Source organism: Syngnathus acus, chromosome 3 (genome assembly GCF_901709675.1).
Source record: "Syngnathus acus chromosome 3, fSynAcu1.2, whole genome shotgun sequence".
Classification (NCBI taxonomy): domain Eukaryota; kingdom Metazoa; phylum Chordata; class Actinopteri; order Syngnathiformes; family Syngnathidae; genus Syngnathus; species Syngnathus acus.
In genome coordinates this window covers 11,361,684-11,383,262 of record NC_051089.1, presented here as the reverse complement: position 1 = coordinate 11,383,262, position 21,579 = coordinate 11,361,684, and the positions used below count along the sequence as shown (strand labels likewise).

General features: G+C 40.3%; 1 protein-coding gene across 4 annotated transcripts in view; it reads left to right on the top strand.

Annotated features, from left to right (window-relative positions):
• Positions 1 to 21,579, top strand: part of sox6 (SRY-box transcription factor 6) — a 122,956-nt gene that overhangs the window by 59,350 nt on the left and 42,027 nt on the right. For all 4 annotated transcript variants that reach the window (XM_037248514.1, XM_037248517.1, XM_037248516.1 and 1 more), the window contains 2 exons: positions 8,999 to 9,171; positions 10,596 to 10,664. In XM_037248514.1, coding sequence (XP_037104409.1) covers positions 8,999 to 9,171; positions 10,596 to 10,664 — 242 coding nt within the window. The remainder of the gene's footprint in view (positions 1 to 8,998; positions 9,172 to 10,595; positions 10,665 to 21,579) is intronic.

Sequence of the window (21,579 nt, the reverse complement as noted above, 5' to 3'; positions counted from 1 at the left end):
TCTCTCTGTAGACCTGCTAGTCCACTTGACATCAAAGAAGAAAACTTGTCTTTTTGTGACACCAGTCTCGAAACCTTCCATTCTGGAAAGTGCAAAATCGTTTTTTTGCATTTTTCAAACTCTTTTGGTTGAATTAGAGGAAGCACGTTTCTGCTGTTGGATGAATGACGAAGAAAAGATTAATTGATGGCGTGTAAACAGCCTAAAACACACATCATAACGTGTCTGTTGATGAGACTGTATGTGCACCTTAATTCCTAATAGAAATGTTTCTGCTTATCACAGTGGCAGACTTAGATTTTTAATTAGCGTGCCATTTCATATGACTGTAAACATTTCAAAGGGCTGCTTTGTGCCCCCGCTTACAAATGTCTCGCTCGCTCTCTCTCTCCGTGTTTGAAGTTGGCCTGATGTAAATACGGCCAATTAAAAAGAAGCTCAGGGTTGGAGACTCACAAGGTCCGCCTAATTAAAACACAAACAAAGGTGCCAAGTAGAAAACACCTTCTGATTAAGATCTTAAGTGTTAGGATGAATCAGATGTGCCATTCATTGTTTGGTTAAAAATCAACACAAAAGGCAAACATGCCTGTAGGTTAAAGATGAATAAAAGAGTGTGTAATAAAGGCTGACATAAAGTCCATACTGGATGTGTGGCCTTGTATCATCTGTGTTAATCGCTCACCATTTACTCTTCCAATTATAATGAGATGACAACCTTTTGCCATTGTTCTACAGATGAGAGAAAATAATTTAATTTAACGACACGGGTTTTGACCCTTGGCCCATTTTTTTTACCCATGAAAAGACATACGTTTATGTTGGAACTGCCTCAAATACCTTTTCCCCTTAAGGTGATCACACAGGTCCAGCAAACAAAAAGTATGAAAAACATCACAGCTAACCTGACAGGATATTTGGTGAAGCTAATTAAAGCACAATCTGCTTTAAAAGCTTGTGCACTTGAGTCAAACTTGCAGCGTTTTTAAGGGTTCATGCGTTGAGGTCTCCAACTATCTCCTCTCGCATGTTGTCCGCTCTTAGTGTCAACAGAAGCAGCAGCAGCAGGCAAAAAGCAGAGTAAGGTGAGGGATTTCTTTTTACCAGTCAATTCCTCAACTTCTATTTGTTTCCGTACCTCAGCTTAGCTGTCAGTCTAGAAGCACGATGAAGAGGGAGATGAAATCTCCTGAACAAAAAAAAACGCAGAAAGCACAAGATAAGAAAGAAGAATAGACGAACTAGATAGTCAGTGGACATGTTTACTGCAGCTCATCTGCTTATCATAATACATCTTGAAGCAAAAATACATACACAAGGACGATGTGATGCACTTTGTTAAGGCCAATCAGATCATAGTGGGTGGCATTTTCTTCAACAAGCTGTCCAACAAAACAAAATGGAAAGCTCTGTAATCTGTCGACATGGTTACTTCTCTAACTGACTTTTCTTCCCCCCTCCCTGCAGCATATCACCGCAAGGGTTTGAAAACAGATGAGTAAATCCTTCTGAGAATCGAGCTGCCAATTGTCTTTGATAAAACGACTCAAGCAACTGTTTACAGAACAAGCCACAATATTGCAATCGGGGATCTGTAGGTTTACAGACATCAAATCCAAGATCTTTTAGTCCCATTTTAGCCATGTTTAGACTAGTGAGGGCGTATAACTCATTATTGTGAAGAACATTTTTGACTTAAGTTCCCCTTTAAGGCCTCATTTTTAAATGTGACAACTATTGGTCATCTGAAGAAAAATAAGGCAATGGTGTTTATTGTCTCTGTGGCCTTTTTAAAACTTTTAAACATCAGATTTTCATGGCTATTCAAGGCCTTAATTAGAGAAACTACTTTATAAGGACATCCAGCAGAAACACACGAGGACTTTAAACCTTCACGTTAAAAGCCGAAAAGTGCAATTTAACAAAATCAATTACGCCAAGGAGCAGACTGCTTATCATGGCATGTTTCCATGTTGCATTATGTAAGCCTGCAAATCCAACCAACCTCTATGAAAAACACGTCAACAATGAAGTTTTTATGTGCCATACACATTTTACTGCAGGTAACAATCTCTTCTAGATCACAAGCCTATCAATTTATTATTATTATTATTATTATTATTATTATTATTATTATTATTATTATTATTATTATTATTATGATTATTATTATTATGATGATGATGATGATTATTATTATTATTGTTATGTTTTAAAGGCAAAATTATCAGATTGGATCAACTTAAATCATTCAACACAGTACTCAGTAGTGGACACACACAGGCATGCACCAACAAACAACATGCACACACTTGCACACAAATACAGTAATACACAGTGTTATGGCAGATAAGGTTGCTCTGTGCTGCATGCATTGCTATGTGCAGGGGCTTTGAGCCTGCTACTCAACAGGGCTGTTTACGTTTCCCCGCTGAGTGCCAGTTTCCAGGGGGGTGGCTGGGAGGCAGAAAAAGAAAAAGCAAAATGCTCATGAATGTTCTCAAAGTGAAGGGAAATATCTATTTACTAAATTGGAACACAAGCTGTATTCATTCTCTCTGAATTTGCCAAAGAGGGAGGGGAGGGGAGCCTAACATTGTACACTGGTGTTCAAATGTGCAGCTCAAAATATGAAGCACGAAAATTGAGGCTCTCGCACTGTCGCAATCAATTTGGGAATGGTGTCTACATGACAGTGGCCGGGCGCACACAGGCGGCCCTGTGGCGAGCAGATAAGTGCAAGCGCTTTAGGAGGAGAACACAGGGCAGGGCGAGGAGGCGACTGAGACTGATTTGATGCGAGCCCAACGGTACCTATGCTGCACTGACCGCTAACACACTGAGATTTGTTCAGACACCAGAATTAAGATGAATAAAACACTCTACATTTGAATACAACAAAACACAAAATATTCTCATATTGTGTCTGCAAATCAGTAAAACAGATGTAATGAAAAGTTCTTAGTATAAGCCAGTGTGGTACATGAGGCCACAGCAAAGCAAACCTCCAAAGCGACTACAATAAATCAACACCTCACATATTACATTTGCACAAACAAACAAACAGCACAAAACCGTATCTGTCCACTTGCTTGCCTCCAAAATGCCTCCGTTAGCATTTTGTGCAAAACACCTCAGTCAAGTCTTTGCCCTGTGCACTCAGGTGAAATATGAGCCACAGTAAATCATTATTCCTCGGGCCACAGTCTCCAGATGAATGTACTGGAGTGTTGAAGAGTGTGTTTTTCTCCTCTAATGAATTGTGGAATTTAACTTGTGGCAGTGCAAGTAAGATCTGAAGTGTTTATGCGTGCTGGTGTGCGTTTTTGAGATTTACATTTTAGTTTTTTTTTTTTAAAATCACATTTATAACAAGTGACGATATGATTATGGTTGACATTTGGCTTTTTAATTTTGTCTGCCTCGTTTTCCCTTTTGCAAGTCAGTGTGAGTTTCTTCTTCTTAAGACATTGAAAAAAAATTAAGATAGGTTTAGTTTAATAGTTTACTGTCAAACCAAACATGACACAAATAGAATAACACCTTGAGTATTGAAAACAACCACATAGCTTAGACGTTCAGTCTTTGCTTAATGCTAATGCTAATTTGCATCAATGTTACAGTGCTATCACCCATTACGACAAAGACACTAATGGTGCAGCAACACATGGAGACAGATGCTATAGTAACAGTACAAAAAGTCCTGAAATCTTTATCCTCTTTAAACAACAACAAATATTAGTGCTCTACAGATGAGCTGTGAAGAGTTGAGTCCTCTCTATTAACAGTATGGATGTCTTTCTGTCTTATGCTGCCGCCAGGTGGCCAAAGCACAATGGCTATTTGACTGATGCAGTGTATCAAATTATTAATTAAATTATTAAATTAAATTATTAAATTAAATTATTTTTTATCCTGTCTAATTATAATGTTATTTTATGTTTCATAGATTACAATATTATGGTGTTTTCCTCATTAAAGTATTTTGAAGAAGCCTGCATTGGATTGATGGCCTTTTCATTTATTTCAATCAAATGAATTACACTTTTATCTCAAGGCAGCGCTCTATTCAATTCTTGATATCACACACTGAAGATTTTATCGTCAGACTGAAATCTTCAATATAAAACCACTGTATTGTCAAAATAAGAAATGATTCATATTTGATTTAGTCGCAGCGATCACATCCTTGATCACTGACTGATGAATACGATCTTACTTGAATGTATCATCAACACAACACCATCAGTATTTTTACTACTAGTTTGACCTCACGCAACACACTGACACGGTTGCTACTCTTCAAGAGCAATAATCCGAACGCTATTGAAAAAGTCTCTTTTGTGCAATGTAACAATTACTGTACATCCAGTCTGAAAGACTATGAATTGACTGTGTGAAAAGAATGCGCTAACATTCAAATCCTACCTTGATCACTGACTCATGTCATTTGCACTTTGTTCACGGCAAACCTTGAAAACTGTTTATGTTTTTGATGTTTTAAGGGCAGAAGGGTCCAAATCTAGTGAGAATAAGCAGTACAGAAAGTGAGTGGATAGACAAATGAATGGAGGGGTCAAATTCATCATAATTAAATGGTTAGGAAATAATCTTTGTCATTTTCTTTGTTCAGTTTGTAGCCAATGCCATAGTTTCATCTTTGTCACATTTCTTGATCGTCTGAAATAATGACTACTGCAGACACGTTTCTGTTTCTCTTGAGTTTGAATATCAGGGCCATTGGCATTCACGTGGAGTGATATGTTTAGGTTGAGTATCTATCTTGACTTAGATGAAGTATCTTCTTACCTTGTCCAGTGTCACGGACAGACACTGAAGTGCTGGAGCTTTCATATTAACATAATTAAACTGAAGAGTGTGGCTTCCTCTATCATCAAAATATTAGTCTCCATCAGTGTACAGCTGAACTGTGCAAAATGAAGTGGGCAAGTATTAATAAACACTTCAAGTTCCAATCTGAAGATCTGCTGGGGCCCCTTAAATTGTTTTAATTCAATAATATAACCCAGACATTGCAATGTATATAAGGTCATACCTATGCATACAACGTATGATATCTCCCGAGTACACACACTTAAGGAGCGTTAAAAAGCGAGATGGTCAGACTTTTTCAAACTGTATCTCACCATGTTCATACAATAAAGAGTCAGACTGTTGGTGCTGAGTAATGCCTGAAAATGTTGGCACTGCAACAGGATAAGTGAAAGAGACTATATCCATTTGGTATTTTAGGGCAAAGTTTTTTTGGGCTGCCGATTATTCCATTCAAAATCCTTTAAGCGGTTTCTCAACCAGTCTTTTGGTTTTCATGGGAAAGAATTGACAAAGAGTCAGTTGTCGGTTGACTTCACGTGTGTGCATTTATGCATGACAAGCACGCACCTTCTTTTGATTGAACATGTTCGAGAGAAGCGGTGAGAAGAACATACACCAGCTAAAAGATGATCTAAGATAAAATAAGCGAATATGTTCAGTTGAAGCAGTCTACTGTCGTATCACTTCGACAGATTTTAATTTTCTTAGTCTAGGGTTGGAACAGATGCACACATTTACCAAGCTGACTGAGTAAGAGACAAAGACATTCCAGGAGCACAAAAAAAGAAACAGTTCCGATCAGGTTATAATGGCTCAGCTGTCCTAACTAAGGGAAAGGAAGAGAATAGGGCGCCTTGTGATTTTCCCCCTTTTCACCCTCGGCCTCCCTCGCTTTTCTTCTTTTTTTGTGTGCCTGAATCTTTTATCTGTGTTATTCACTCGGGACTCTTCAAAGTAACAAGCCTCCTTCTTTTTCCCTGTACTGGACTTGGAACCCAAATTAGAGACTGCTTGATTAGAGCAGAGAGGAGGGAGCCAAAGAGAGAGGGAGATGCGAGTATTGGACAGAACAAATCGCACCCCTACAAAGTGCCTTTTATCCAAAGACCCCAAGGCTCAAATACCCCCATTCCTCCCCGAGCAACCATGGCTCTGCTTGTTTTCCTCTTATCATTTATTTAGTCACCCATTGCTGTTTTCTGCCCTACATCGTGACGTTTAAAAGAAGCGAGACTGTCAAAATGTGACTGCTGAGGAGGGGACTGGGCCTGAGCACACAGACTCCTTTTCCTGTGTGTGTCAATTTAGAATGTCTGAAGCAGAAGTCTGGGACCGCAGACAGTCCAAGTCTGAGCACACTATCGAGGGCCATTCCATCTGTATTGTCCTGCTGGGGTGCACGTATCGATGAGGAAGTTGAGACAGCATGTTAGATGGAGCCTCGTGTCCACATTGCTTCACATAGTGCCGATTTTTGGGCTGTCAGTCCGCAATCTTTGGCGCAATTTGAGGAGACATGTTAACGGGCAGACCCCAGCCCCAGCACTGTTAAAAGCCATACAATATGCAGGAAACGGCCTCCTTTGTCGGCAGGCTGCTCAGACACAGACCACAATTTTCCTCTTCTGCACCACCCAATAAAACTTTTATCTGCATTTTAAAGCTTATCCATAATTTAGAGCAAGATGAAAGAGATTTTTATACTAGCCAGTAAACGAAAACATATGCGCTTGATTTACTTCTGATCTCTTTGGTATAACGCTCGTGTTTTCATTCTTAAGGTTATTCTAAAGGTGCATTGCTATCACGTGTGAAAGAGCGAAAAGAGCAAAATGAGTAAATAGCACGAACGGGCCGGGCCGTCTGGGCTTCCCACAATTCAGCTCACCCTTTTCAACAATGGGCCCTCTGTTCATATTCTCTTAAGAGTCTGGACAGGACATTGAGTGGAAAGCGCCCAGCGGATCCTTTTGTGGCTCGTTAGCACCGCATTAACACAGCCACACAAGAAGATGTACTGTACACGTGATTATTTTTGCCACTTTGAGCTTTTCATCTTCAGTGCGGACATTCCTGAATTACCGACTGTTCATCGGTAATGTGTCGTTTGGTCTATTAGCCTCCATATGATTTTCTTTCTCCCTTCCTTTGTGGATCACGCGTTATAGTTTGCTAGTCCCTTCCGACTACGGCTGTTGTTTATTGCGGCGGTGCTTGATGCATGTCGCTGGTGACCTGTGATAGCACAGACACTAGCAAAGGTTAAAAAAATTGGTAGCGATTGCATCAATTTTACAGATAAGCCATTCACAACAAGTCTAGTCGGGTGAATAAGAAGTCAATTCAAGCTGCACGCGGGACGAATGAATAGCTGCTTTTAGGTGCTTTTTTTTTTCACAAGAAGTATAAATGGAGAATTGCCGCTCTCTTCCACTGCAGCAGGCAAGCGAAGGAAGAGCGAGATGAAGTGAAGTTCATACGAGCCAGCCAGTAAATTGCCTTGAATGGCTTCTGGAGGTTGACAGGCCCTATTAAGACAAACGGCTTTCCTCATCGGAGAGATAAAATAAATCAGGTGTTTAGTCAAATTAAAATAGTTTGAGTGGAGAGGGCCCCTGGGAGCTCTCGCAGAAACACAAGACAGATGTGGCCAGAGACGAGAGGAAGACACCCAGGAAAGAATCAGCTTGTGCTGGCCCCAGGCCAGATTTCCCTGCACGGTTTTGTTATATCACCACGGCTTTATACCGTTCTCCCTCCTCTGTCACTTCTCTCCGCAAACAGCTTGTCACACAGGAGTGCAGTCGGAGGAGAGTGAGTTACTGTCCAGCCTCTCGCTGGCAATTATGTTGGCTGTGTAAGTCAATGGTGGGATCACTTAGCATTGATTAGGCGGATGGAGAGAGCAGTGCAACCGAGCAGTGTGGACCGCCAAAGAATTGAACATATATGCAAACATTGCCTGTTGGTGTCTTGGCTGCATGTTTCTTCAGTTTGTCAGTTGGATGGCTGGATGTGGAAGTCGATCAAAATAAGCGAGCACACCGAAAATGTGTGAAATGGCTGTGCGGTTAATTTTGTGTGCCTTTTGAGCCGTATATGCAACTAGAGCTTAAGATGGCTTACTTGGAGCCAGCCACAAGAAGGAGTCATGCCATATTGTCCAAGACAAAAAGCGAGAGCTGTCTTTTCGTTGACTCTGTGTTATCTGGTTGCCTTTCTCACTAACGCATCAAGTCCATTTGTTTGGAATTCTTTTTTGCGCTTCATTTTGGCAAAAACTATACCCATCGGTCTCCACAACCTTTACACCTGTTCCCGAGAGCTGGAGCAACCTGTTAAGAGTGAACATCACAATCTTTGGAGATCATGAGCAACGCGCACAATCTGTTAGCGTGAGCTGCAGTATGTGGATTTTTTTCCAACCCTTCATGTTCTGACTTTTCCTGACTGGAGCTGCCATCTGAGTTTGGCAGCTCCCTGCAGCTCTTTTCCTACACAAGTAACAATAGCTTCCTTTTATTCTTCTAAAAGCTATGACTACCAGCGCCAATCAAATGGCCCATTACAGACTGTGTGACCTTAACACTGTTGCAGTCAGGTTCTCTGCGTGCAGTTTTCTTTGTACGACATATTGTGTATGATACAATAGGCCAACATAATGATCGCTATGGTCAGCGGTATACACTTAGCTAAGGCACTTTAAAGTCGGCACTTTATTATGAAGCATTCAGCTGGCTTGTTGGCTTTTGTCACAACTACAAGAAAAATGGGTACGGCCGTTTTTCCTCCACTTCTAGATCTGACCCACCCTATTCTTCTGCATCCTGTTCTCACCCTCCATCGTCCAACTTCGCTCACCAGTATATCTGTCACCCTCCTCATCCTGTAGCCCTCTTTGTCTCTAAAACATTCAGATGTGGCTGTCTCTCTGATGAGCTTTTTTCTAATCCTATTTTAGCTGGTCACATCTAAAGAGAACCCGAGGATCTTTATCTCCAGCAGCTTTAAATCTACCTGCCATTGTCTCTAAGCCGTACATCATGCCTGGCCTCACCAGTGGCTTATAAACGTTTGCCTGAACCTTCACCGAGATTCTTCTATCACATAACGCACCCATTTTAATCTAACAAATGTACCTCTCTCCATCTATTCTTCTTAGGTACTCCTGAGAGCCTGGCAGAGAAGGAACACCAGCTCTCCACAATGATCAGTCAGCTGATCAGCTTACGAGAGCAGCTCCTGGCCGCCCACGATGAACAGAAGAAGCTGGCCGCCTCTCAAATGGAGAAACAGAGGCAGCAAATGGAGTTGGCGCGTCAGCAGCAAGAGCAGGTAAGTGCCACCTGTCCACGCCTTGGAATACTGCATTCACTCTTGAAGCTGTTTTCCCTAGATATTCCATTTCCTGTTGGTGATAACAGGCACTAAACACATTAGAAGTGAAGTGCCACTTAACACGCACTTTCGTTTTAAATCGCCTTGTGTATAAATAAAATCTCACACCATACAAGCAAATGGAGACAGCATAAGATTCGGTAGCTGCAACTTTCTATATAGCTTTGGATATTTCAGTCATGCTCTCCCGCACACGTTTATGCTCTACAGCAGGAAAAACATTATTATGACTTGTACTAGGAAATGCAATGGGATGTGAGAATTAAATGTTATATCAACATGGACGTCCTCTAGATCTTATAAATTGGCTCCTATTAGAACGAGGCTGGCATTAGATTTGCGGCACAAATCAGGCCAATGAGCCATATTGTACAAATCAGCAAATTAGCAGAGGCCATGAAGTGTGTTAATGTCTGGGAAGAAATAAGGACACAAACTATCCACACGGGCGACACTTTTATTATCAGCAGCCAGCCTAATGGCTATGAGTCAATTATCAGCAAGGAGTTCACTCAGAGTTTTCTCAGCACCCTCACAGACCTTGCTAGGCTAAATGAACAGATTGACCATATACCTTGAAGTGATGCATTTGCTTAAAGTACACTAATAATACATTAACTGTATTGATTTCTTTTTCAATCCATGATGTTCATTTGCAAACTACATTCAACTCTGTGGACATTGTGACATTAAGGAACAGTCGCATAAAAGGTTTTATTCTTTCGTCTTATTTGAAATGGGAGCAATATTAATGCGGTGGGGGAGGAGGAAGAGAGGCAGGCCGAGGGAGCCCGCTGAGAGCTAGAATGTCATCAAGCCATCAGCATACAACACAGTAATTAGCTGTTGACACTCGTGAGGGAGCCAGCACAAATTAATCTTGACACATTTGCAGACGGACGATAGCTTACAGTGAACACTTTGTAATTATATTTAAAAATGAAAATTAAATGACACTTAAAACTAGGTTGTCATGCTCAATCAAGCAGGCATGTAGGGAAGGAGACTGCTGGAATGAGATGGATTACTGTGTGGCTGATTGTCACTCGTACATTGCTAGAGGGACCTTGGTTTGTCTGTCCCTTAAATCATTTAGGATGCGCTGCCACTACTTTGACAATGCGGTTAACACTTCACTACATATTTATGATTTAATAGCTGTATAAAACCAGCATCTTACTTACAAGAAAAATATTTGGTAAAATACGGTTTTTTTTGTATTTGCCCTATTCTGATTCTTAAAGTATCAAGTATAGCTCAACACTAATATATATGTATCTATAGTAAACTTGTGAGTGCACCTTAATGTCTTTCACCTGATTCTTTATGCATTTCTCATCTCATTTCTGCTTTCTAAACAGATTGCCAGACAACAGCAGCAGCTTCTGCAGCAGCAGCACAAGATCAACCTTCTTCAGCAGCAGATTCAGGTCAGTACGTACTCAGAAACCCTAACTACACAGGGAGGTTATTCATCTGCACTGATGGACCATTTAAAAAAAAAAAAAAGCACCTTCATATGCTTCTCGCCTTCTCCACACAAACTACATGCACATTGTGACCACTTGCTTGACACCATGCAAAAAACATCTGAACCAATCAAAATTTAGTGGTAACATTATCTATCCTTAAATTTTGTGTATTATAATTAAGGTCAAGTTCAATCAATCCATATTAGCACTTAGAAATCTGGTTTTACATTATAACACAAGACAAAGATAAGGACATTCAAACATTGCCCCATCCCTTCCCCAAAAAAAGCAGCTAATTTTTCTGTCTGCTGTAAAGTCAAACAAATCCTAATGGACAAAATAGATTACTGTAAAACAATGTAATTTTGAACTTTATTGTTGTGATATGTGACCAAAACAAAAATGATTTTGAACATTTTTTGTATATCAGATTTAGCATTAGTCTCCAAAACCCAATATCGGTAGGACCCTCATTATAATCTAAGTCACTTAACACTTATTCACATTAATCATTGGGTGAACTGTGGGGTTTTGGGGTGCCATGAAATAATGAAATACAGGAGAGAATAATTAGCACATCTTAATTAACAGAAAGAATGTAACAGGATCTAATGAGTAGATGGGAGCAGACCCTGGAAGTGGGCGACATAAAAGGGGATGGTAAATGCCTCTGAAAGTCAGGAAGTCTCACAAGGCCGACATGGCACACTTTGGCAGAAGACAGGATTTATTGCCATTCTGCCGCATGGTTTCTTTCTTCCATTCCTTCATCTTCACAGTTATCAGTTAGCTTTTGTGCATGCCTCATGTGATACAGAATGAACTGCTGGAGTTAAAGACCACCCAGGCAGGGCATTGGCGGTGAATGCAGAGCGTACTCGGCGCCTCAGGGCCGATCGCTTGATGTGGTCAAGGTTGCAAGCCTCCCTGGCTAAATGAGGCTGATGCAGAGCATGCAAGATATGTGTGCACATTTCTCCACTTTTGTGTCTCCTTTCAATCATCACTTTAATTGTGCCAAAGTTAGTCTTCTAAATATTCACAATATTTGTGGTATCTTGAATGTTCATCAGCCTTGAGGCATTTATGAAGGAGACGTTTGAGCACAGTCAAAGAAAAGGCTGCAGACAAACTACATACTAAGTTACTATACTCTATGATTTATTATAAATCGACATTGGTCTTTTGTCTTGTAAAGAGTAAAAGACCGACCTATATATTAGAGTATTTTCAGTCATACCAATGTAGTGCCTGAAACTTTTCAAAAATGCTAAGAAAGAAAAAGTGTTGTTGTCATTCTTGTTGCAACATATTGGCACATCTTTGGAAGGTCAACAATTTCTTAATAAGCGGCCACTTCTATAGTGCTTGTCCTAATTAGCATTGCCAGTGAGCTGGAGCCTACACCAGCAGACTTTGGGCGAGAGGCGGGGTACACCTCAAAAGCATTGCACATTCAACAAAGAATTGTACATGCAAGCATGGTGAATATGAGAAAGCTGAGATTCAATTGAGAGACATACACCCTAACCAAATATTTTTACAGCCTAAAATGGCTTACATCGCATCCCACTAAGCGCAATCAAAACACACCCAAAAAATCTTAGAAGCACTCTCAAATGAAGTACTATATACTACACTCGTGAGTATTGGTATTAGTGCTGTCATAAAGGGCCCTCCACTTGAGAGGGCGCATCCTTAATTCATCTCACTTTTAGTGGCCTCTACTTAGTCTAGTCATGTAGTTAAAGGTAAATCACACCTGAAAATTCCACTTGAAGCCACTTTGAGAGCACGGATTTCATCCCAAATATTCATCTCCAAGCACTTGAACAGATAGAGCAGTTTTGAGCCACAGGTTCTTTGACTGCATTACATTCACTCTTTCTTTGCTTAGATTATAGCCAAGTGTTTTTTTTTAATCACAGTTCCGGTAAATATCTCAAATGTGGTGACAGATCAGCAAAAAGAGGTGATAACAAAAGCAGGCCATTCTGCTTTCATTAAAAAAGCCATTTGAAATTATGGGCCAACCGATTGGACGATTCTAGCCCTTAAAATCGGCAAAATCAGCCATTTATTTCATATTGTATTTTTTAAGACATACACATTGCAACAGAAAACAAAAATAAGAATTCTGGAAGAAAAAAAAAATCATTTTTCATTTTCAAACATTTTTTTTAAAATGAGTTTTTCTTGAGTTTTATGTTTGGTGGGGTACAAACATATTTTTCTTTTTTCCTTTTTTTTCCACAATGCATTCACAATGGCCGTCAAATTTCACTCTGCCCAATATCGGAATTAGACTAAAAAATCCTTATCGCTCTCCGCCTCCTTAGACTTAATTAATCATCTAAACACGCTTCCAGCCTGTAAAGCACAGACCTTTAGCAGAGTGATGAGTGGTGTTGAGGGATTTAGTTACGCTGCTGCACACTTGGAGAGCATTAAACTTTATTGAAGACGTCAAAGGCCATCAACGTCCTTCTGTTTTGGCTTGAGGGAGGAAACTTAAAATAATGCATCATGCTGGAGGCATCATATTGATGAGGCAAGCCATCACATCAGTGCAAATCGTAAACTGCCCAGACAGTATAACCATGGGTGCTGCAACCTGAGACTGTTGTTGACAAGCTACATTTTCTCTTTCAAGGATTTTTTTTTTCTTTTTTTCCTCTTCGGTGGATCGAAGGGAATCTGACAGAAGTGAGTCGCTTTTAGGTTTAGTTAAAGAGGTTGAGAACAAGGCTGCGTGCAGTTTAATCAAGTGGCTGCTCTCTTCATCCTTACTCGCTCTTCTTACAAGAGCGAGGGGGGATTTAGGCTTTGTCCTCCGGGATTACAATGTCACTTGTTTTAAAGATAGCAGATGTTTCGATTGCAATGTTAGGGGCTTATTGAAAATGTCAACTGACAGCTTTGTGTGTTATTTTTTCCTCTTCAGTCAGTCGATCCTTGTTTTTGGCATTAATTCAATCCTACCATGAGATTAGCTTGGAGTTGATTTAGACTAGAGTTGTTGACACGATTTAATGTCACACGTTACAAATAAACATATATATTAGTAGAAGAGGGATTTATCCCGAAGTTAACTGTGTTGTTCTAAAATTGCAACAATAACGAGCAAATTACACTTACTCTATTTTGTTTTGCCTCATCCCCAATACACATTTAACTATGTTCCCCTCTGCTGGGCTGTAAGCACATTCACAGAAATGACAACACGGGACACCACACACTGATACAAACATCAAGAGAATAAATAGTAGCTCAAAGGTCAAGCTGAACTTTATCTTCGCCAACAGGCGGGAGAAAGCACATGAAACAGTGGAATGGTTTTAATCACAACAACCAAAAATACAACGGCTCCTTCTAAGTAAAAATAAAAACATGACACCGCCGGTTTGAAATTAGGCCTTATTGTGCCAACTGTGACAAGTTCCACAGCTGAAGAGACTTTGTAAGCAAAGCAAAGTCAACTCATGTTGCGAAATTTTTTCATATTGCACACATATCCTAACTTTACCCTCTTGCGCTTTTATTCCCGTAAAGACAGGTTTTAATGTGTGTCATGTTCACACACAAAACCCCCCAGCACAGATTAAAGGAAAAATAGACTGTTGCATTGATGTGCAGGCCACGCAAACTGTTTGAAAGTTATTCTAATTTTAATGGGGGAAGTAAACAGCAGGGGATATTTACATCCATGATAGGAAAAAAGGTGAGGACCTGTTCAGGTAGTTTAAATCATCACAGGGTGGCGTAGTAATTCCATAATAATGTAGGGTTAATGTATGAGTGTGGTCTCATATGCTTTTGTTGTCTTGCCAGCATAATGACTTGGAGGGATGAAAAATAGACATACCAAAAACTTTTGCAAGTCCCCCAATTAGTGAAGCTAGATTTGAACAGTAAGCATCACAATAAGAGAATAACAGCACAGGGAAATGATAACATACTTGTGTTGATGATGTACGTTCTCCTGCGAGTAGGACTGTGTGGAAGGGGGTTTGTGAGGAGGGGGGCATTCACATCCCAGTCAGCCACATTTGGCATGCACCCATGGCGGCTCAGTCCATCCCCTTCAGCCCCCATTTAAGGAGACTGTTAGCTGATGAAGATGTGTACATGCAAGAGTGAAGATAAAAGAAAACCATGACCTGACTCATTAGCCCCTGTGATTTAATATATTGACACTTGGATACAAACAATTCCCTTTAGTGGACTCTACTGGCAGGGGAGAGCTCCATTTAATTAGTTATGAAATGTGACTTCTTGTCTGGAAGCAGAAAAAAATGCTGATGTTATATAGTCGTGTGCAAATTGAACAATAAAGCCTTCTCCACACTGTTAAAATTTAATCATGCGCAAAAAAAAAAAGTGGAGCGAATACAATCTCAGCAGTGTTTGCTAAGTGAGTGTTGGTAAATAGGCGGAATAGTTAACACTAATTCCTGTTGCACAAACTTAAACAGACGGTGCTGCTTAAATGTTCTGTGTCTTCTGGGAAACAAAAAGAGGCTATGCTTCACATTTGCCAGCATGAAATGTGAAAGTCGATAAATATGCATGATAAGGTGTGGCAATGAACACAAGCTATTGAACTCAACATAACTCTCAGTGCTGTGCTCCGCCTTAGCCCCTGAGTCAAGACGGTAATTAAACAAGCGCTCGTTATTGTTGGGAATTACACAATAAAAGGTATGCTTTGTTGTGTGTTCAGACACCTCAGCAGTTTTAGCAGCGATAATTAAGAGTGACACGTGAATGTGTGTGTGATCTGCGAGCTCACACTTGAGGCTCTATTTTAATGTTAGTCACCTGAGGGGTTTTGAAAGCGCATTTAGATTCTGAATCCTCCGTTCACACAGTGACAAGTCTCCTCCATTAGAGGTTATATTGCCTTTTTGAAGTATCAGTCTTAAATACCAGACCTTGTTTGGTATAAATGTCTTCTAAATGACAAATTTTAATAATTAAAAAAATCATATCAACTGAGGGTACAACATAGTGAAAAATCGTCTCCACTCTTAAATTCTCGCATAGCTATAATAGTAGAAGTGGGCCTTGTAGTAATGACGACGTAACAGTTGTAACTCAACAGATAACCAATAACGCGAACGAAGGCACTCAACATTTTATATCGTGTGAATGGAGCGACGAATGCTGGAAGCCCCCCAAAATTTGAACAACTGAATTGGTGATAAACAGTTTAATGTTATAACTCCACAATTCACTCCTACACAGTTCTCAGTCTCAGATATTTTCTTCAATTATCTTCAAATATATACAGACAAAATGTACGATTCCCTTTACAGTCTTCATGTTCCCTCCAAGTATTACAATGAGACACCTGTTTTTGAGCTTCACTACACTGAGGCAGGAGAGGAGTGTCCTCAGTTGAGGGAGAACACATCTCGTAGTGTGATGCTGATCTGGCTTCCCCTACCGATATGCATAAAGAGTGTTTTTACAGCTAATGTTGTGCAAACGGTTTTGTCTTTGCCTTGGCTTTACGTGCACATCGTCTTTAGCGGTGGCCACACTCACAAGGAGAAAGCATTGCATTAATAGTGTGTGTGTGTGTGTGTGGGGGGGGTCTCGACAGCTTGAGCGGGGGGGTGTTTTCATTGGGTCGAGGGTGGCAAAGCAAAGCATTCAGCCCATCGCCAACGTAAGAAAGGAGCTTCTTGTTTTTAGGGTGTAGGCGAGTCCAAGCATTCCCGACGGAGCACAGTGAATGGTAAACGTCTTCTGTAGGAAAAGAATGATATGGCTTTAGTTTGTCTTAGTCACTGAATCACTTATGAATGGACAGATGACATTCTCCTGTGACACTTTGCTTTCAGGCCTTACAGTCAATCACAAGGATCAACAAAGAGTGAACCCTCACCGTTTATGTGGCATAGGGACATAAAGAGTGAAAATCATAATGGTGATAAATGGAAAGGCTCATAAAGCATCAACACCCTACTTTTAGTCACAGTCTGTAGTTGGCAATTATCCCCGTGTTGATGCTACTTAACTGGCAACTAAGTAATCCAAGACAAATGTTTTCAAGACCTTCCTGCAGCCCGACAATGGTGGTCCGCTCCGTTTTACATTCCCATTTCCACACAGTGTGGATGCTGTATGTGTGGTATAATGATGCAAGCCTCATACCCACTCGTGGCTTTGTTTGTCTGCCCGCGCTTTCTCGTCATTAGAAATGCCGTTTGAGGGGGTCCCTGTGGATATGAGTGTTCCGTGCAAAGCTTTATTTCATAGAGACACTGAAGAGGTGTTAATTCAGAAGATGAAATATCCTTTGCAAACATTACATTTACTTTTAATGTTGAAATATACAGTATTGTAAGGGTAAAATGCAGGAAATGTGTGTTAGTGAGGAAATTTTAATTGTGTTTGTATGATGAAATGTGTTCCCTTCACTACATAAAAGACCGGAATGCAGACATGATGAATAGATTTTTTTAGGGGGAATAAGTATTTTTCCAGAGTGCCGATATGCCAACAGCTATACTGAGAATTGTGATGAAGTGAGGTGGTGTGATGGGGAGGAGTGGAAGGATTTAGGGTGGGTTGTGTGCGGCGGGTCAGTGGGTTGGTGTAGCCAGCTTTCAGGCTCCTGTCGACGTAATACAGACTTACCGAAATGGCTGTTTTCCCAAGAAGGCTTGTTTCACTGTGTAAGGAATTAGTGGAACACGAAGTCATCTATTGGTTGTTCCTTCTTGATGGTCTGACCACATGACACTCAAAATTGCTGCTCTTTATCCTGAGCAGCACATACTACACATGATGAATTCAGGACTAACAGATGTGCAACGTCACACAAAAACCTGGGCAAAGACTGTTCAGTGAAAATATAATAAGGCTTTTTTGGCCATAATTACTGTGGTGCCGTGAAAGAAGATTGACCGAAGTTTTTTCCAGAAGATTTATGGGGCGGTGTTACATGGCTTTAAGCGACGGATATTCAAACACAAATGGTGCATCAACACATGTTGACCGATAATGTAACACACGCATACGTATATTTGTTATCCTCTGCGACGAATACTGCAGCTTACCGAGTCACTTAGAATTGTCGAGTGAAACTAATCATTTTTTTGCATAGCTGTACTAAACTGCCACCCAGTGGCCATGTTGCACACATCAGAGCAAATTATTCATGATGCGCATTTTAATTCCGTAATGTTACGATATGTTTTTATAAATTACAAATTATAGAATGATATTTTCCTTTGCTTAAACTCTTTGCGAGGCTGGAATGGATTCAAATCATTCTCATTCAGTTCAGTGATGAAAGATGAGGGTTAGCGTTTCCAATCTGAGTGTGGCACAGTACAATACAGTGTCCACCAGGGCACTTTGTACACCCAGGGGTGGGCATTAAATGTCTAACTGTACACAATCTGGTACCGATGGGGTTAAAAAACTTCTGTCCTTTGAAGTGGATCACAAAAAGGTGATTTCTTGTCATTTACAGTGTTTCATGTGCAGCGCACTGGCAAGCGGGGGGGAAGGAGTGTGATCTCTCACTTCTTACGGCAACAGCTGGGCAAAAATTACAGAGTACCCCTCCTGTAAAATATGTGAAAAAAGAAAGTGAGAGCTGGCAATATGACAGCTAATAAATTGTGGATGTATGTATTAACATGAGACGTCAATGAAACACAAGAAGTCATATCTACATTTCACCTGCACACCTCTCATAACACACATACTTGTCTTTATTTTTAAACCAGCATTTTTACAAAAAACTTGTAATGCAGTACTTTCTAAAAGTCTGCTTGAGGCAGATTAATTCTGAGTATCTGTGTGAGAGGTGTGCTTCAGGGTGTCAAGTAGCAATGGATCGGGATATTAGACACAGAAAGTCCTTTCAAGCCAATAACCATGAAACGTGGCGGTTAAAGAGGCAAGTCTTTTTTTCACCGCTTCTTTATCTTGTCAACGCTCAAAGATTGTGACAGTAAAAGCAACAGCCTCTCCCTGTTCTCATCACAGAAGCGAACCTGTGCATGGATCAGTGCATGGATGTTCAAGGGTGGGAGGAGGGGGAGTCCTAAGGCCCTGTGGGTGTTTTGAAGAGGCTTCCTCATCAGACAGTGAAGAATACAGGTGCTGACAGGAGGCCCAGGCCACTGTTGTAATGCCAAGTACATCTGTTTTTGCAGTCTGTGTTTGGGAGATGCTTGCTTGGCTGTTGTAGTTCACAATTGCTAAAAGGCAGCGGTACCTAACCCACCTCACAGTTTAAGTTAAGTTACGGTCGAAAATAGAGATGTTCTGGTCACGTTATTTTTTTCTTATTTTTGGACCCAAGTCTGTGTCTGAGTCACAATTATTCATCCGTCCATCCATCTATTCATCCATCCATGCGTCCATCCATGCATCCATCCATCAATCCACCACCGAGCGGCCGAGTCACATTCATACATATGACAAAGGTTTACAGAAAAAATCTAAAAAATAAATGACAATGAATGAAAATGAATAAATCTGACCTTTTCCACACGATGTGGAAGCGCTGATAGCTCACATTAGGCCAACTCTTTGATTTGATAGCACCAACTTGTGAGTTTTTGAGTTATGAGCTGTTTCTTAATGGAATTGTAGCTTAGTGTTGCAAGCAAAAATTTTAATAACCAGCAAGCTTCATACAAGCTGCTGCAAAAACCAAACAGGTGCTTTTGGAGGCTGCAATGTATGAATGACATTTCCATTCATTTCAATAGGGAAAATGGGACTGAGTCACAAAAAAGTGTTCAGTAGAAATCAACCCACATGAATAAACTGCTCTTACATTTGGCAGAAACAGGTGACACAAAACAAGACAAATTGTGGAAAGTTGTGACTGGAGCAATCAAAAAGATAATAATTCATCTTATATTCTGAACAAGCATACTAACAACTGCAGAAGGTTTCAATATGGTTTCCCTTGCTTTACAACTGCAAGTGGACTCTATTTATCAAACACTCAATAGACTCTCCCCTCAAAGCCAAACAGCTTGCGCGCTGGTCCGCTACAGACTTCATCGGGTCATCTGAATTGATGATCTATGTTGCGAAGAGGCGAAAACCTCTGCTGGAGCGCGGCCTGGCAGAGAGCAGGGCCTCAGCCAAGTCTGTCTGACTGATCACTACAGATGCTCCTCTTCAAGTATTCCGAGTCAGATCCTTAGTGCCAGGTCTTGAGGGACAAACAATAGCACCTGTTCCTTATAAGATTGCCCACTCACGGTTCTTTAATGAAGCCTGAAGGCAGATGGTGTGAAATTACATTATCCAGTTGTTAGCCATGCTGTGACAAAGAAGCGCTGGCAGCATAATGTATTTACAGTAGATACACGGAATATAGTATCTATATCTACGATCTCAATACTGAGGGGGAAAATGCAATTAGATTATTTTTTAAATTATTTAGCTCTACCCTACATAGACACACTTGAGATGTTTTTGCATGTCAAACTGTGCTTCTCCTTTCTTGTTGCCTACTTTAAATACACTCGGCATTACAGTATGCTTGAAACATCCCTGCAACATGCGAGCACTTAATTGACAGCCCAACTAAGCTCCACTATTTGTTCCCACCTTGAAGCACCACACAATTTGATACGCCTCGCTCTGACATTAGTTGCTGCTTATTAAACTTTAATGCTTGAAGCTCATTACTGCAAATCACATCCATTCAAACTCGCTGCGTTTATTTCTCAACCAGTGCATATTTATACTCAGTTTTGGCTGGATAAATCCAGTAAATGTTGCGGCATATTTTAAACGCTAAAGGTAATAAAAGTTGATATACTAAAATAAATTATATCATTTATAGTTAATGTTGTGGGGGGTGGGTGTCGGGTTTTCCCATTAATGTTTCTATCTGCAATTAAGTTGTATCAAATTATTCTAAGCGTTATAGAAATCTAAAGTTCTAAGGCCTAATTTTTCTTTTTTTGTTTGCATCTGTTATAAGTATTTTCAGATTGCGTATGTGATTCCATTCAAAATAGAATAAATTACAAATGTGTGAAAGGAATGCAACAATGAATTTATCTAAATTTGTCTAAATTGTAAATTTCAATTTCATTTTGTAGTTAATTTTAAACCTGGTTACAAAGATCTAGACATACAATGATCTAAATTTAATCGAGAGAAAACTGAGACAGTAAATAGAAATAGAAAATTATTTCTATATGCATCTGCAGTACCAGTATAGTCACACTCATCTTCAGGAGGAGAGCCCATCTGGTTTTACTGTCCAAATAGCCACACACAGAAAAGCTGTGTACCGTCGCTTGACTCATGTTATGTTCTGACATTAATGATTGTGTTTTTCCATATGTTCCATACAAGTGAAGCCAAGATCCATTGCTCAACCTTTCAGCTCAAAAACACAGAGTAGCGAATCCCTATAAAGCAATTATTTGTCACCGTCTGCCTGACATTTGGTTTTTACTTTGTAGAATCACAGTTTAACATAATTGCTGTTATGTACAATATATTTCTATAATTCACTAAAAGATCGTCTGGACTTTTTTTCCTATTTGTTTAGTTTTTGGTGTAGCTTGGCACCCCTGGTTGAATCAATGGGGTTTTTTTTTTTCGTATGTTGCAAGTGTGAGAGAAAGTGGGCACATTACTCTGTCAGGCATCTAGAAGCTGAAAAAGTGAGGCTCTTACCAGGCTGATTTCATGCCCCAATGCAGGGGCAGTAATTGCACCCAGTCCCGTTTTTATTGCAGGTTGATTTTAAAGAGGGTTGAATTGTGAAACATTCTGTAAAGTGTTTATTTTAGGAGATGACCTTTATTAACCTATTTCCCCGGTAGGTTACCCTGGGGCGGCCTTGCTCGATGTTAGATTAACCCTC